The sequence below is a fragment of the Enhydra lutris genome, unplaced genomic scaffold (assembly GCF_002288905.1).
Source record: "Enhydra lutris kenyoni isolate GAN:26980312 unplaced genomic scaffold, ASM228890v2 scaffoldscaffold13, whole genome shotgun sequence".
In the NCBI taxonomy this organism is placed as follows: domain Eukaryota; kingdom Metazoa; phylum Chordata; class Mammalia; order Carnivora; family Mustelidae; genus Enhydra; species Enhydra lutris.
The window spans coordinates 29,259,663-29,275,693 of record NW_019154097.1 but is presented as its reverse complement, the minus strand read 5'-3'; the positions used below and the strand labels follow the sequence as shown (position 1 = coordinate 29,275,693).

The window sequence follows — 16,031 nt, the reverse complement described above, 5'->3', positions numbered from 1 at the left end:
GGTCTCCTTAAAGATCTTTTTTTTTTTTTTTTTTTAAGGTTTTTATTTGTCTATTTCAGAGAGAGAGAACGAGCAGTGCTGAGGGGCAGAGGGAGAGGGAGAGAAGCAGACTCCCTGCTGAGCAGGAAGCCTGATGTGGGGCTCCATCCCAGGACCAGGAGATCATGACTCGAGCCGAAGACAGACACTTACCCAACTGAGCCACCTAGGTGCTCCTCTCCGGAAAGATCTAAGGGAAGAGGAAGGGGCTTCTGTCAAGCACCATGCTGGGGAAATGTATAGTGTGATAGAGAAGAGGCTCCCTTAAGCCACAGTGGCTTAACATAAGTGGCTTCCTTACTGGAAGGTATGGATGGCATTTAAAGAAGGGAAAACTTGTGTTTTCCCGGAGGCCTGAGTGGGAGACATCTGAACGCCAAAGCTACTGGGCGGGAGGACTCATAACGTTGGAACGGGTGGAGGTTTCTTCAGGTGAGCTCGGGGGCCTCCATAGGATGAGGGTGTATTCCCCACTCTCTGTAGGAAGAGGTATGGGAGCACGGTGGGTGGAAGTCTTCGGGGGACCTCGGGGAAACGGCTCGCCCAGCTCCGCGAGTCCCCCGCGGGGCTGAAGAGCAGCTCCCGTCCCCGACAGCCCTCAGACGGCCCCGCCCCCCTCGAGCAGACTACACTTCCCGGCAGCTCCCGCGGGTGGCGGCGGCGCGGGCAGAAGGAGGCGGCGGTGTGAGAGGCGGAGGGGGCGGTGCGCGCCGGGTACGCGCGCCGGCGACCATGGCGTTCGCCGGGCTGGAGCGAGTACATTAACCCCGGGAGGCGGCGGCGGCGGCGACGAGGGAGCGAGCCTCGAGCGGGCGGGCCCAGCCTGAGGGAAGGGAGGAAGGGGCGGGGAGAGCGCCGGAGGGAGGCCGGTCGGCCGCGGGCGGGCGGGCTTGCAGCGCAGCGCCGAGCGGGGCCCGCGGGCCCATGAGGAGGCCCGGGGACCATGGGCTCCAGGATCAAGTGAGTGCGGCCGGGCGGAGCCGGGCCGGGCGCGGGGCGGCGAGGTCGGGAGAGGGCTGCAGGCCGCGGGCGGCGCGGGGGACTTGTTGCCGGGGCCTGAGGGGCGCCCCGCGTGCCGGCGTCACGCGGGGAGGGGGACGGTTGCCATGGCGATCCAGGGAGGCGCGGGGGCGGGGAGCGCGCGGGGTGGAAGGGCTCTGGTGGTCAGGTGTCCCCTCCTCACCTGAGGGCGGGAGTCGCAGAGATTACAAGGTGGCCCCCTCCCCGGGAAAACAGAACCTCTGAAAACGCTCACACAACTGTTGGGGGGAGGGTGAGAAATCTCCGGAAGCAACTCCCCAAATGGGTGTGTTTGGGGCGCCCCTGAGAGTTGGGCTGGTCCTGAGAGGTCTGCTTACGGCCTGCGGTCCCCACAGAAAGTCGCCTCAGGTCCTCGGAGGGGCCACTCCTGGATTTAAGGTCTGGATGGACTGAGGAGGAAGGCCCCTTTCTCTTTCCTCCTTTACCTCTTATCTGTGAAAGTCGCCACGCAGCAAGGGCCAAAGGCTATGAAGGAAGATGCCTCTGTGTCGTAATTGAGCACCTGATCTTGATAGTGGCTGGAGAGGCTTTGTAAATCCAGTTTGGCAAATTCACTCATTCATTCACCTCGAGTCCTCGGTGGGGGATTCGTTTTCTGGGGATGTTGATACATCAAACTTCAGGACCCATTGAAACATTGTTGCCTTGCTTCTAGACCTAGAAGTTGACTTTGGAAAGTGCAACTTTTATGCAGTCCAGTTTGGGTGTGTTGCTTTAGACTCTATCTCCCCTTCCCGTCAGGTCCTTTTTGGGCCTCTCCCTTCCTCAGCTCCAGAACACGAGATGCCTTATCTCTAATCACTAACAAATGTTCACTTTTCTCTGTGAGTAATAGAATTGTTGAAGGGCACTTAAAAACAAGGTTGACAGCATAGGCTTTTTCCCTAAACGGCTTTCATAGGACACTTTAAACCTGCTTACAAGAAAGTCTGTGGAATGTGTTTATTTCAGCACTTTGAGAATAATGCTGGGGAAGTTTGAAAGGGGAAGGGCCCTGAGAACAAACTCTAATAATTATTCAAAAGTTGTCTCTCATGTCCAGTCGATGTCCATGCAGCGTGGCCCCTGCCCATCCTTGGTAGTCCCTTGACTGGCTTAGGCTTCCCACTCACCAATGGCTTATATGTGCGGCAGCAGGCCTGAGACATCCGCTAAATGAAGCTAGAAAAGTTCGCTTATGATAATGAAAATAGAACAGTCGGATGAGCACGCTGTTCGTTTGTGATTTTGTGGAAACAAGGGGAGAGAGTTAGAAGTGTGCTCCAAACAACAGCTTAAGAGGTTTGGGAGGTAAAAAGACATAGTTTGTAAAGCATTGGAATTAAGGAGGTACTCCAAGTTTAGCTCCTGCTTCTAAGAAAGAGTTGTAAACTTGAATTTCAATAGCACTTAGAAACACTTTCCAAAAGCCACCTTACAGTCGCGGAGTATGCTTGTGAGGATGCTTACCTTTGTTACAGAGACATTCAGAAACTTGCCTGACTGACATAAGGGTGCCAGTGTCAGAACCAGCATGAAAATCCAACCAGTGGAAGGTCAGATGCCTAGACCTCAGGTCTCTGTCTTGCTCTCGAAGGTTGCAGGTTCACATACATTTCTCAGGTGTGTTTTGTGGAACCCATTACTGTTAGAGCTGAGCACTTGGGTGAAGGAACTTACTAAGGTGTGAAATTAGTGTAAAGAATAGCTTTTTTGATCTTGAAGCCACCTTGCTCTGGGATAAAAGCTTAGGCTTGGGAAATATGTTTGCTTTATTTGTGGTGGGACTGAAAGAGAACATGAAGAGAAGTTATGAAAAATAGTTGTGATTTATGGTGACTCTTGATTTCTGTCTGCAGCTAGGAATGGGGATGGACAGGTGGCTAGGGACCATCTACGTAGATGCTGCCCCCTAGTCTTTGGAGGAAACAGAACTTTGGTCACTAACTGTTCTACTCTGAAAGGAAAGAACAGAATTAGCTCAAGGTATTGAGCTGTCTGAGTTGAAATCTAAGTGTGTAGGCTCTGTTGTGTAGGGACAGCTGTGTGTGTGTGTGTGTTGGGGTGGGGGTGGAACACAGCACTCTGGGGCCCCTCAATAGGAGAGCACTATGGCCGCCAGTGTTTCCTCTTATCTCTGATGCAATGTGACCCAGTCAGGCTGATGATGTGGAATCAGAGCTGGTTCAAATTCCAGCTCTTTTGTATACTGACTGGAACTTCACACAAACTACCTCTTTCACCCTCAGTTTCCCTGAGGGTATAATGGGGAGGACTATGTTGCAGAGTCATAATGAGCAATAAATGCTGTATCAACATGATTGCTGGGCCTGTATTAAAAATTCAATTGTTAGTTCTCTTTTATACCTTCTCTATCAAAAAACAAGAAAACCCTTATATTTTATGCCAGAAATGTCAGAAATGGTATGTTTTAAGAGGTGAAGAAAGTTTTGATCAAGGAATTAGAATGTTAATGCGAAGAGCAGGACTTAACATTCTCTTATTAAATAAAATTTGATTAAAACAATACTGTGTAATCGTACAGCTCGTGTCTGTTGTATGATTAGTAATAAAGCGGTTGCGTTGCTAGCACAGTTGTTGAGTTATAGTGCTTGATCAGACTTCAAGCTAAGGCCGGTTGAGCATCATCTCTGTGTCAGGCATGGTGGTACTGCTTTATGTGAACCGTTTCATCAAATCCCCACAACTGTCCAATGATATAGGTACTACCGACCATGTTTTTCATGAGAGAAAGGGAGTTTATTTGCCTAAGATTGGTTGCTGTCCCCAGGAAGCCCGCCCTGATCCTGGTTCTGCACTCTCAGCCCCTCCCAGCTCAGCCAGCTGCCCTCATCTGTGCAACCACCCCTAGCCTAGGCCTGGTGCCCCTCATCTGTGCATCTTCTTTTCAGCCTAGAGCAGGTGACCCTCATCTGTGCACTCCTTCCTCATCCTAGGTCAGGTGCCCCTCGTGTGTTTCTGTGGCCCCTTGTGTTTCTCACTGTTCTAGCACCAAATTCAGTTCCTTGACCGTCTTCCATATTAAACTGGAGAGTAAACTTCTTGAGAGCAGGACTGTCTTATTTGTCCTTGAGTTCCCTGTGTCAGACCTGGTACCTGACATACAAAGTTGTTTAGGAAGAGTTTATGGAATGATTTAAGAAGTGTGGTAGGATCTGAAGATCCTGACTGAGGCTCCAAGGTGAGTTTACATAGAGTTATAAGAACAATTTGCTACCTGTACTCTTGAGAAGAAAGAGGTTTTATGTTTTTAAGTTAATTGCCCTGGTCTGTGCAGAGAATTACTTACTTTTTTCTTTTCTTTTTTCTTTTTTTTTTTAAAAGAGATTTTGTTTATTTATTCATGAGAGACAGAGAGAGAGGCAGAGGGAGAAGCAGTCTCCCCAGGGAGCAGGGAGCTCAATGCAGGAATCAATCCCAGGACCCTGCAACCACATCCTGAGCCAAAGGCAGATGCTTAACCAACTGAGCCACTCGGGTGCCCAATTACTTACTTTTTCTAAAGAGTGCTTTTTTTTTTTTTTAGTTCATGTTCATCTAAACGAACAGTGTCTAGCTTCAAACCAAGCACCTACTTGGCAGGGAAAGAAAAGGTCACCAGTGTGCAGGTAGCACCCTGGAAAGCTCCTGAACTTTAAACCTGAGCAGACCTTTATCTAGAGGGATAAAAGGAGCAGTGGAAACTGGCAATCTTCGACAGGTAGGTTTAAATCTTATTTAGTGTTTGAGTGATCCCAGTGGACTAGAATGTGGTTAATATGAAGCAATTTAACTGATAATGCAGACATACAGCAGGAAACTGTGTGGCAGTTTAATATTGCTTGTGGTGACATCCTAGAAATTGTTTCCAGGCACCAAGGGCAGGAAGTGGATTTTAAGTAATCGAAGGAAGTATTCTAAGTGAGTTTGAGGAAACCTGACATTTATGGATGCAGAGAAGAGCATACTTTAAGATTTGAAGCCATAGAGACTGGACAGGGCAGCTCATTTGGCCTTGTGGTGGTATTAATTCTGCATTAGCCAACATACCTGTCTTCTGTCCCTGTCAGACTGTGACCTCTTTGAGGTTTGTGACCAAGAAGTATATCCATTTATTCACTCACTCACTCACTCACTGTAGAACTAAGGGTGTGAAGCACATCTTGAGCACTCAAAAAATATTAGTCATTACTGGTATTGTCGTGATTAGTATCACGTGCCTGCTAGTGGGCTGTGTGCTAGCGACACAAAAATGAAAAGGTTTTTCTTCATTTTAAGGTTTCCCAAACTCTGTAGTGAGACAGAAATGCAAAACAAAATAAAATCCCTCCAGGCCCCCTCTCCACCAATAAAAACCCCAGTATGATACACTCTCATCAGTGCTATGGTGGAGGTGCAGCTAGTCCTGAATAGGTGAGGAAATGGAGAGACTGTTTTCCCAGGACGACTCAAGCAAGGAAAGCAGGCTTCATCAAGAAGGCTGTTTTAGCTGAGACAGGAGACATGAGTAAAGGAGTGAAAAGGGCAAGAGTGGTAGCAGAGGGGAGTGGTGATGGTGGTGGCAGTAGTCTCAATAGAGGGAGAAGCAGTATGTGTGAAGATGTGGCATATTAGGGAAATAAAAATGTTAATTACCACTTTTAGGCACATGCCAGGAATTGTGTTAGACATTCAGAATTATGCTAAATAACACATACTTGTTCCTGCTCTCATGGAGCTTAGAGTCTGGTGGACCCAACAGGTTAAAAATAACAGATCAATTCCCATAAAGCCACGTGGATGTGCTAGAAAGGAAAGGAATGCCGAGGGAGAATGCAGGGGCGGCTGTCCTGTTTTAGAACAGGTTTACTGTAGAGCTGACATTTGAGTGGAGACTTTGAGCATGAGAAAACATTTGTCCTGTAAAGGGACTGGGGAAGACTTTTCATTTCAGGTGGAGTTGAGCATATATATATACAAAGGCCTCGAGGTGAGAAAACCCTAGATACATTTTGGGAACTGCTTGAAGGCCAGAGGTTTGGGTAGTGACTGATGGGACAGAGCCTTGAGGTAAGGTCAGAGATATAGACGGGGGGCTGAGTAGGGCTTTGTAGCCCATGGCAGTTAGAAAACAACTTATGGTGTAATTAACATACTGTAAGGTTTATTTTTTAAAAATATATAATTAAGTGATTTTTAGCATAATCACCAAAGTGTGATCAAACACTACTATCCAATTTAAGAACATTTCTTCACCCCCAGAAAGTAACCTTGTACCCATTAGCATTCACTTCCCATTCCCCGAAACCCCAGCCTTGAGCAATCACTAATCGGCTTACAGTTGCTGTAGATTTATTCTGGGCATTTCATGTAAATGGAATCATACAATATATAATCCTTTGTCTTCCACTTAATATTATGGTCCTGAAGTTTATTTATGTTACAGCATATAAATATTTCATTACTTTTTAATTGGTGAATAATATTTCATTGTATAGATAAAACCACATTTTGTTCATCTATTCATCAGTTGTTAGGTATTTGGGTTGTTTCCACTTTTTCACTGTTATGAATAATGTTGCTGTGAACATTTTGTGTGGACATATGTTTTCCATTTCTCTTGGGTATATACCTAGGAGTGGAATTGCTGGATCATATGGTAACTCTGTTTAAGAAACCGTAAAACTGTTTTCCAAAGCAATTGTACCACTTTGTGTAAAGTGGTACCTCACTGTGGTTTTGATTTGGCCCGAATGATAGTGTAGAAAACAAAAAAATCAGAGTAGACAGAGAAGTTTCTCAGAAGACGTTGAAACTTGAACTGAAAGAAAGGTGAGACTTGATTAAGGGAGGATGCATTCCTGGAGGGAGACCAGTGGAAGTTTTATGACTTGGGAGTGGGATAACCCCTTTGCATTGTTTTCTGGTACAGAAAAGCAGCTTTGGCTTCTTAGGATAGCTCTTTTTCAGTCTTATTTTTGGACTGCTCATCATAGGATCCCATTACCAAAATGCACCACAGACTTGCTTGTTTTGTAAGGCCTGTAACGTACCAGAGTTGACCTGTCTCCCTTCTGTGGGATAAGACCAGAAGTTGAAATGTGATGTCCTTCATCTAGGGGTTTACCTAACCCCTCTCCTGCCCCCAACTACTGCCTCTTCTCTTTCCTCTAACCATGCAGTGTTCCCCTGCCAGTCCCCATGGAAGACCATACAAAAACTTGGGGTGGTGGAATGAGAGTCTTGTTGGAGACTGATCTCCCCATTATTAGTGCCCAAAGTCAGTCACTTGAATTTTCATGACTTTTCTGGATAATGTATTGGTGCAACTCCATTCTAATCTTAGTCATTGCAGTCAACGCGGAGGGCTTTGCACAGCAGCTAGGAAGTTGAAACAGGGAAGGTAAAACCTGGAGTGTTGTAGAAAAATGTGTCTCAGGCTGTCACATCTGTGTGTAAGCTCCTGGCTGGAGTTCTCATTGTGTGTTGCAAAGGTTCAGCCTTTTTCCTGGCCCTAGAGGGAACTAATCTCTGGATTTACAACATCCTTTTTGCTTAAAAGGATTTTGTTGGGAAATGGAAAGATAAACAAGGAAGAAAAATAAACCAAAGAAAACAAAAACAAAGTTAGTCTCCTTGACTTTTATTGGAATCCATACCCATTCATTCCAAGTATTTAGGACTTGAAAAGGAGCCATATAAAGGAAGTAACAAAAGGTATGTTCAAAATATTTGACTTCCTATAGAAAAGATAGGTTATATTCCCAAAGTTCATTTTGTAAATTGGTTACAGTATTTAGAATGTATTTTTTTTTTTCTTGGAGATACTGTTAACATAGAAATCCATGGGTGTCAAAGATAAAGAATTTGTAGGCAGAGGGAACTGTGTAAAAGACAGGTATGGCAGAAATACAGGACATGTGAATAAGGGCTAGAGGAGATGGCGTTGAAAAAAGTAAGCTTATGCCACTGGAACATGATGCCACTGAAAGATTTGAGTTGGGAATGTAATACGATCAGGTTGGGGTTTTTAGGACGATCACTCTGGCAGCATTAGTATAGAACTATGCTAACTCTGGCCTGTAGAAGATGATCCATTGGGGTGCGAAAAAAATGTTAGAATTTATATTTGTTTTTATATCAATTGTCAAAATTTCTGTTTTTGTATTTTCGAATGTCTAAGTATAGTAAGACATTCTCACAGTTTAGAAATATATGTGTATCAGATGTATGCTCAAATTTTTTGATGGGAAGGAATGCATGGAAAAAAATTGGAGACCGCTGGTTTATGGACCTGTGTTTATGCTGTAGAAGATCAAGGCCTGAAGTGGGGTTTTGGTTGTTGAAAGAAAAGGGAAAGACTGGGGAGAGATTTTAGGTAGAATTGACAGGACTTGGTGACAAAGTACATGTAAGGGGCAAGAGAAGAATCAAAGATGACTTGCCAAGGTAGCAAAGTTATAAGTGAGTGTTTGGAAGGTGAGGGCCAGTTATCTAATGTGTTTGCTTTTTCTGAGGAAAAGTGGAAAGTTATAATTGGGAGAAGGCGTTGTAGTCTGCAGTGAGAAAGGAGGAGATCTTTAAGGGCTCCTTGGTGAATGTGCGTACTTCATCCGATGAGTAAGACTTAAAGTGGGCTGAGCCAGGTTGCTGAAGGGAAATCCGTCCACGTTCGATTTAGAGAGAGAAAAAAATAAACTTTCGAACTCACTTGAGCCGCAGGAAAGGTTTCAGGGATGTTTCATTGATCTCGCCTAGTCTGTTTGAATAAACAGGAGGAAGGAAATCCGTCTAGAGCAAGATGCTGTTTGACTCCAAGCAAACAGTTCTTGTGCTCAGCGTGTGAGAGGAGCTGGGGGATGTGGGCCTTGGAGACACATGCAGTCCCCGTCGGAGTCCCAACTTTCTCAGCCTCAGTTTTTTTTTTTTTTTTTTTTGTAGAAGGAAGCTGATAAATTGACCTGTAGGATTGTTGTAAGGATTAGAAGCAATCTTGTATCTCACCTTCAGCAGAGAAATGATTGTGGAGTAAACGGCAGCTGTCATTAACAATGCTTGGCGAGGATGGGCACACTTATTTGAACCCCTGGAATCGAGGTCAAAGCAAGTGTTCCTTTTTATAGCTTTTTTTTTAAAGCCACAGAGAAAGTATTTGCTTCTTCTTTGTGAGTATGTTAGGTATGATGTGTTGTATATTTTACTGAATTTATTTGAAGTTCTGTCATCCTCGTATATGCAAAGCGTTATTCCTTTTGCTGGCTGGGAGAAAAGAAGCTTAAAGTCCACTTAGATAAGAAGAGCATGTGAGTAAGAACAATAGTATTTAACATTTGATGCCTCTCCTCTCAAACAATATCTGAAAATTTTTACTCAGTTCTACGTAAGATTTGCATCATTTATATTTCTTTGTTTAGCTGATGGTACTGTTCATCTCTAGTTTTTTTTTTTTTTTTTTTAAGATTTTATTTAGGGCGGGTGGGAGAGGAAATCTGAAGCAGACCCCCCACACTGAGCACAGAGCCTGATACAGGGCTTGATCCCACAACCCCGAGATCATGACCTGGGCTGAAACCAAGAGTCGGACACTTAACGAACTGAGCCACCCAGGCATTCCCACTTTTAGTCTTTTTAACCTAACTTCTCATTTCTTTTTCCTGGGTGCTTAAAATTATTGTTCTTAAGACTTTTTTAAGGGAAATTTTGAACGTCTACAAAAGTAGAGAGAATAGTACAATGAGCCCTCAAATGGTCATCAGTGTTAAAACACTTATTAATGTATGGCTTATTTAGTTCCCTTTATAGATAACTGACTATAACTCCTCCTGTCCTCCAGACCTGGATTATCTTGAAGTGAATTCTGACTATCATATCTCATTCTTTTTTTTGTTTGTTTTGTTTTCAGAGAGAGGGAGAGTAGGGTTTTTTTTTTTTTTAAGGTTGATTATTTATTTGATAGAGATATCACAAGTAGGTAGAGAGGCAGAGAGGGGGAAGCAGGCTCTCTGCTGAGCAGAGAGCCCGTCGTGGGGCTTGATCCCAGGACCCTGAGATCATGACCTGAGCCGAAGACAGAGGCTTAACCCACTGAGCCACCCAGGCGCTGAGAGTGGAGATCTTGAGAGAGGGAGAGGGAGAATCCTAAGCAGTGCAGAGCCTGACCTGGGGCTCCATCTCAGGACCCTGAGATCATGACCTGAGCCAAAACCAAGTCAGTTGCTCAACTGACCGCACCACCCAGTCGTTCTGTCCTATCTTATTCTTAAATATTGCCGTACGTGTCTCTAAAAGATAGACTTTCTTTTTTTAAAAACATAACAATGACATCACACCTAAAAAAGAAAAATTCCTTTGTATCATCAAATATGTTCAGAGTTTTCTAATTATGTATATTTTTAGGGTTGATTTGCTTAAATCAAGTAAGATCATACTTTGCAGTTGGTTGGTAAGTGTCTTTTTTCCTTCTTGCAATTTATTTTTTGAAGAAGTGTGTTATTTGTCCTATGTAGTTTACACTGCATCCTCTTTAATTTAATGTCCTGTCCCCTTTATTTCCTACAAATTGGTAGTTAGATTTAGTTACTTGATCAGATTCAAGTTCTTTTCTTGGCAAGAATACTTAAAATGTGGTGATAGGTATTTTCATCAGTAGGGACATTATATCTGATTATCTCTATCTCTCTGGTCTTTTTATTAGGGGCTGTAAAATGGTGATTTTTACATTATCATTTCTTCATACTAGCTACAGTATGTCTATATAGAAAAACTTGCCCATATCTGCTGTTTGGTTACTGTGAGGTACAGTTCATCCAGGAAAAGTAGGATTAAATATTTGATGCCCTTCATTTTTCAAACTGAGTTTGCTGGTATTTTCTAAAGATGACTGTTTTCCCCCGCCAAGACTTAAACACATAGATTTAAACCTGTTTACTATATTTGGATTACCATAGTTCTCACTGATGTTTAATTTGTCTTATCTTTGTCTAGTGACAGCTTCTTCATGTTAGCTTCTAGAATTCTTTTGACAGGATCCTGATCCCAGTAGTTTTTAAAATAGCTCCCTTGCCTTTTGGTAGGACAAGATGTTCTGAGCTTGTCTTCTATTTTTCCTGCTCCAGACCTGTATTCCTCTGTTTCTCTAAGGAGTCTTGCGTCCTTTTGGTAGGAATTGGTGTTAGAGATTATAGTTTGGGTTTTGGGACTGTCTTTGTTTAGTTTTTTTGCTACTAGGTCAGCCGTTATTCCAGGGTTTTCCAGGGGTCAGCACTAGGAAATAAGTGTGTGTGTGTTAAAGGTAGACTGTTCATAATGATATTTCTGATTCAAGACTATAGCATTTCTATTTAACCTCCTCACCCTTGTATCTGAATCTCCTAGTGCTTATCCCAAAAGTGCTGATTTCCAGTGACACCAATAGAAGTACCTTTTCTCAGGTAAATGGTAGCATTCTGAATGCACTTTTCTCTCCTTCCCTTTTCTCATTTTATAGTTTGTAGAGAGATCACTTCTAGTAGTGTCTGGCGAGCATCCTCATTTCTCTTTAAGGACAGCACAGTTAGTACTCTGATGGATGGATTTTGGGTTATTCAAACAATCTTATACTGATGGCCGCTTAGATTGCTTCCAGTGTTGTTATTACAAATGGTGTTGTAATGAATATTCTTATAAATGTGTCTTTCTCTATTTTTACCATTATACCATTGGGATAGATTTTTAGAGGTAGAATTGCTGGATCAGAGAGCAAACTTATATGTGATTTTGCTAAATAGTGCCTGATTCCCCTCCACAGGGATTGTGCCAGTACATAGTCCCACATGTGAGAGTGCCCGTTACCTTACAGCTTCACCAATGGAATGTGTTTGTCAGACTTTAAAATTGTTTTAATCAAAGTTATAATGCACATGGTAAAATAGTTTGTAAGCACTGATGATGGAGAGCATTGAGTCTGTACTGTATCCCCCCAAGAACCTGTATTAACAATTTTACTTCTAGTTCTTCTAGAATGTTAACCCATAACCCTTAGGTAGATCTCACTTAATTTAACTTTAGATAGTACTTGTTGACTCCCTGAAGTGAAAGATGATGCGTGCCTTTATAGTAATTCTTTGCCTCTTCTAGGGTATTATATATTTTTAAATATATATATACACATATGTATTATATATATTGGTATATATACTAATATATAGTTTTAATATATTATTTATATAATTTCTAATTTTTATTTTTTATTTTTATTTATTTATTTATTTATTTAAAGATTTTATTTATTTGACAGAGAGATCACAAGCAGACAGAGAGGCAGACAGAGAGAGAGGAGGAAGCAGGCTCCCTGCTGAGCAGAGAGCCCGATGCGGGGCTCGATCCCAGGACTCTGAGATCATGACCTGAGCCGAAGGCAGCGGCTTAACCCACTGAGCCACCCAGGCGCCCCTATAATTTCTAATTTTTTAAAAAATATTTTATTTGAGAGATAACGCAAATACAGAGGAGGTGCATAGGATGGGGGAGAAGCAGACCCCCCCCACTGAGCAGGGAGCCCCATGTGGGGCTCGATCCCAGGATCCTGGGATCATGACTTGAGCTGATGGCAGATGCTTAACTGATTGAGCCACCCAGGTGCCTCTGTTATTTCTAATTCTTATAATGGTTTTATTTTGACATTGTTACTTAACCCTTTTTATTCCATTAACCTTCAACAGTGTTTCATTATTCTCCACTCTCTAAAGGAAGGATACCTATTGTTTCTAGTTTCTCTAAGCTGTACTTTTACTTTTATGTGGTTGTTTTAGTTCTGATCCATGGCCAGAACCAAGTCCTTTATTTTTCCTTAGGTTAAGTCTAAGAATTAAATGTTATTATGAGTGTTTAAATAAAAATGTTATTTTAAGTATTTAAATACTGCTCAACATAGGCCAAGTAGTGTGCTGGAATAACCTTTTCTTCCTTTTTGGTGTAGTGCCATCCCATTTGAAGGAGAATGTTCTTAACATCAGGGTCATATAAACTTTTTTTCTTATAATCCATCCAGAATTAAAAGCTATATTCTATATTCTAATATATAGATTAGTTTTGCAATTATTTGCACAAAAAAGCACAAGGGGACACCCACCCTGTATAGATGAGTAGCCCAAGATGTCACATGAGTCCTTCCATCCTCATGTTGGCAGACAGAAGGCTCTACTTTGCACACTTTGTGGGGATTGGGGAACTTTTCGGAGCATGAGCCTTGGCTTTGACTTTAACCTTGTTAGTAGCCTCAGACCAACACAGCCTGGTGCCCTGGCAGTGTTGTAATAAGTGTGTCTCTTCAAAAAACAAACAAACAAACAAACAAAAACAATAAAACCCGGGCCGGGGGGAGGGGAGGCATGTCTCTCAAACTTGAGACTGATGCCTTTTAGGGCCTTGAATTTGGCAAAAGCCTTGATGGCTTTAATTTTATTTTATTGGTCTGCATCTTCTTTAGAGCCTTCTTGCGTTTCTTGACAAAAGTTTAAAGTTCCTAGGAACTTAGATTCTACCTCCTTAACCTATCTTTATGATTAGGGCTTACTGATACCATTCTGTGCCATTTGATACTGTGTGGTACGTAGTTCTTGGACTTTGCCATGTCTGCATTGCTGCCCGCAGTTCAGAAAGTGCTTGAGACTGGAAAAGAAAGAGCGGTATTTGGATTTTGATTTTTTTAAAATATTAGTCTAATTTTCCCCTTCTTCCTGCATTTTTTTTTTTTAAGATTTTTTTAATTTATTTGACAGAGAGAGATCACAAGTAGAGAGAGAGAGAGGAGGAAGCAGGCTCCCTGCCTAGCAGAGAGCCCGATGTGGGACTCGATCCCAGGACCCTGAGATCATGACCCGAGCTGAAGGCAGAGGCTTAACCCACTGAGCCACCCAGGTAGCCCCTCCCTGCATTTCTAATCCTTTTCGCCTCTTGCATTATTTGCTTTATCATATCCTTAATCTTTTCCAAACTTAAAATAATACTTGCAGTCTAAAGGCTTTCTTTTTTTTCCCCCCCTCTTGATGGCTTCCTCCTACCTTCCTGTTCTGATCTGTGCAAAGTTAGCTACATTGTTGTAATCCTGGAATGTCCCTTCATCATGCTCCTAGTTCGTTATTTCCTGGCCCCTTTGTTATTTTATTTCATTTGCCGGAGTTCATATTCCAGTTTTTATAGGAGACAATCATAGCAGTGGACTTGTAGAAAGGGTGCATTTGAGTTTTTCCATGTCTGAAAAATGTCTGCTTTCTCAAACCTGGTTGATAATTTGTATGCTGCTGGAGTTTTAGGCTCTAGAATTTGCCCCCAGAACTTTGAAAAAAGTTTCCTACTGTCTTTAGCTGGCTTCCTCTGACCCTGCTTCCAGAGGGGAAGGGAATACTTTGCCCTCTTACTGCCATTTCGAGTATGTGTGTAGGTTCCTTGTTCAGGCTTCCTTAACACCAGGGTGAGAAATTCCCTTTTATGAGTGGTGGGTGGGAGTTCTGATTCTCTGAGAGGACTCCACTGATAGCTCTCTGGCTGGGTAGAGTAGTGCCTTTTTTTTTTTTTTTTTTTTTAAAGATTTATTTATTTATTTTATAGTGCATATGTGCACGCGTGTGAGTAGAAGGGAGGGGCAGAGGGAGAAGGAGAGAGGGAATCCTCAAGCAGAATCTCCACTGAGCACAGAGTCCAATGCGTGGCTGGACCCTGAGATCATGACTTGAGCTAAATCAAGAGTCCGCTGCCTAACTGACTGAGCCACTCAGGCGCCCCTAGAGTAGTGCCTTTTTGCTGCTCTCACCACGACTTCAGTTACTGCCACAGGAGAGTGGAAGTCCAGGTTCTCCACATTCTCCACTGAAACCACAGTGAGGATGTCCTCGTTACTGCTAGGGATGATGAAAGTCCCAGCCCCCTATTTGACTTAATTTCTTTACAGCCTGGCCAAGATAGAAATTTGGTTTCTTCCCTGCTTGTCCTTTGCTGGCTTGAGTGGAAAAACCACACAGGTTTTTCTGTGGTGTTTGGCTGATGTTTGGTGGTTTTTTCCCCTGAGTTTTCTCACTTTGTCATGGTGTCCCTTTTCTGGCTCTTTGGCTGACTTTTTTTTGGAGGTTTTTTGGTCTGCATTAATTGCTATTTATGGGTTGCCACTTTAGTCATGAATGGAGGTTGAATTTTATCAAATGCTTTTTCTACATCTATTGAGATGATACGATTTTCCCCATTTGTTAATGTAAGTGACATTTATTTTCAAATGTTTAACTTTGCATCCCAGGGATAAACCCATTTGGTCATGATATATTACCCTTTTTATCCATATTGCTAGAATCAGTTTCCTGATACTTATTTTATGGTCACATCTATATTCATCGGAGATTTTGGCTGTAATTTTTGTTTCTTGTAATGTTCTTGTCAGATTTTGGTGTCAAGGTCATGCTGGCCTCATAAAAAGGAAAGAGGATTGTATTTTAAACTAGAAGTGGTGTGGTTTTTAGTATAGAAAGTCATCAGTGCAGCTTTTTGGATGAGTGTCGAATTTAGGAAAATTCAGTATTACTCATAAGCAGTGGGAATAGGGAAATGCTTATCAGTGTTTCCCTGTAATATGAGGGGATAGGTAATCCCTCCCTATACCCCCACCCCATTATGTACTTATATTTATTTTACTTATTTTGGCTGCATAATCTCATGTCAAGTTAAGGCCTCCATGATGTTTTATCTGTTAGTGTTTTAGTGCATATCTCCTAAGAACAATTATATTCTGTATATATAATGAGGATTCTTTTACCACCACCAAGAAATTTCACATTCATACAACAGTATCTAAAAAACAATCTGTATTTAGATTTTCCCGGTTCCGGTCGTGTCCTTTGCAGCTGTTTTATTTTGAGCCTGGGTCCAGTTAGGGATCACATGTTGCATGTAGTTGTCCTGTCTCTTGTTCCCTTTTATCTAGAACTGTTCTTCTGCCCCCCACATTTTGGCTCTGACATTGACTTTTT

The 16,031-nt window shown here is 42.6% G+C and overlaps 1 protein-coding gene across 1 annotated transcript in view; it reads left to right on the top strand.

The window, feature by feature from the left end:
• The first annotated feature begins 909 nt into the window (after nucleotides 1-909).
• The window catches only part of LOC111145755 (DENN domain containing 1A), a 499,803-nt gene continuing 484,681 nt past the window's right edge, over nucleotides 910-16,031 (top strand). The window contains exon 1 of the mRNA XM_022500941.1: nucleotides 910-999. Within this exon, the coding sequence (XP_022356649.1) occupies nucleotides 983-999 (17 nt within the window). The 5' untranslated portion in view covers nucleotides 910-982. The remainder of the gene's footprint in view (nucleotides 1,000-16,031) is intronic.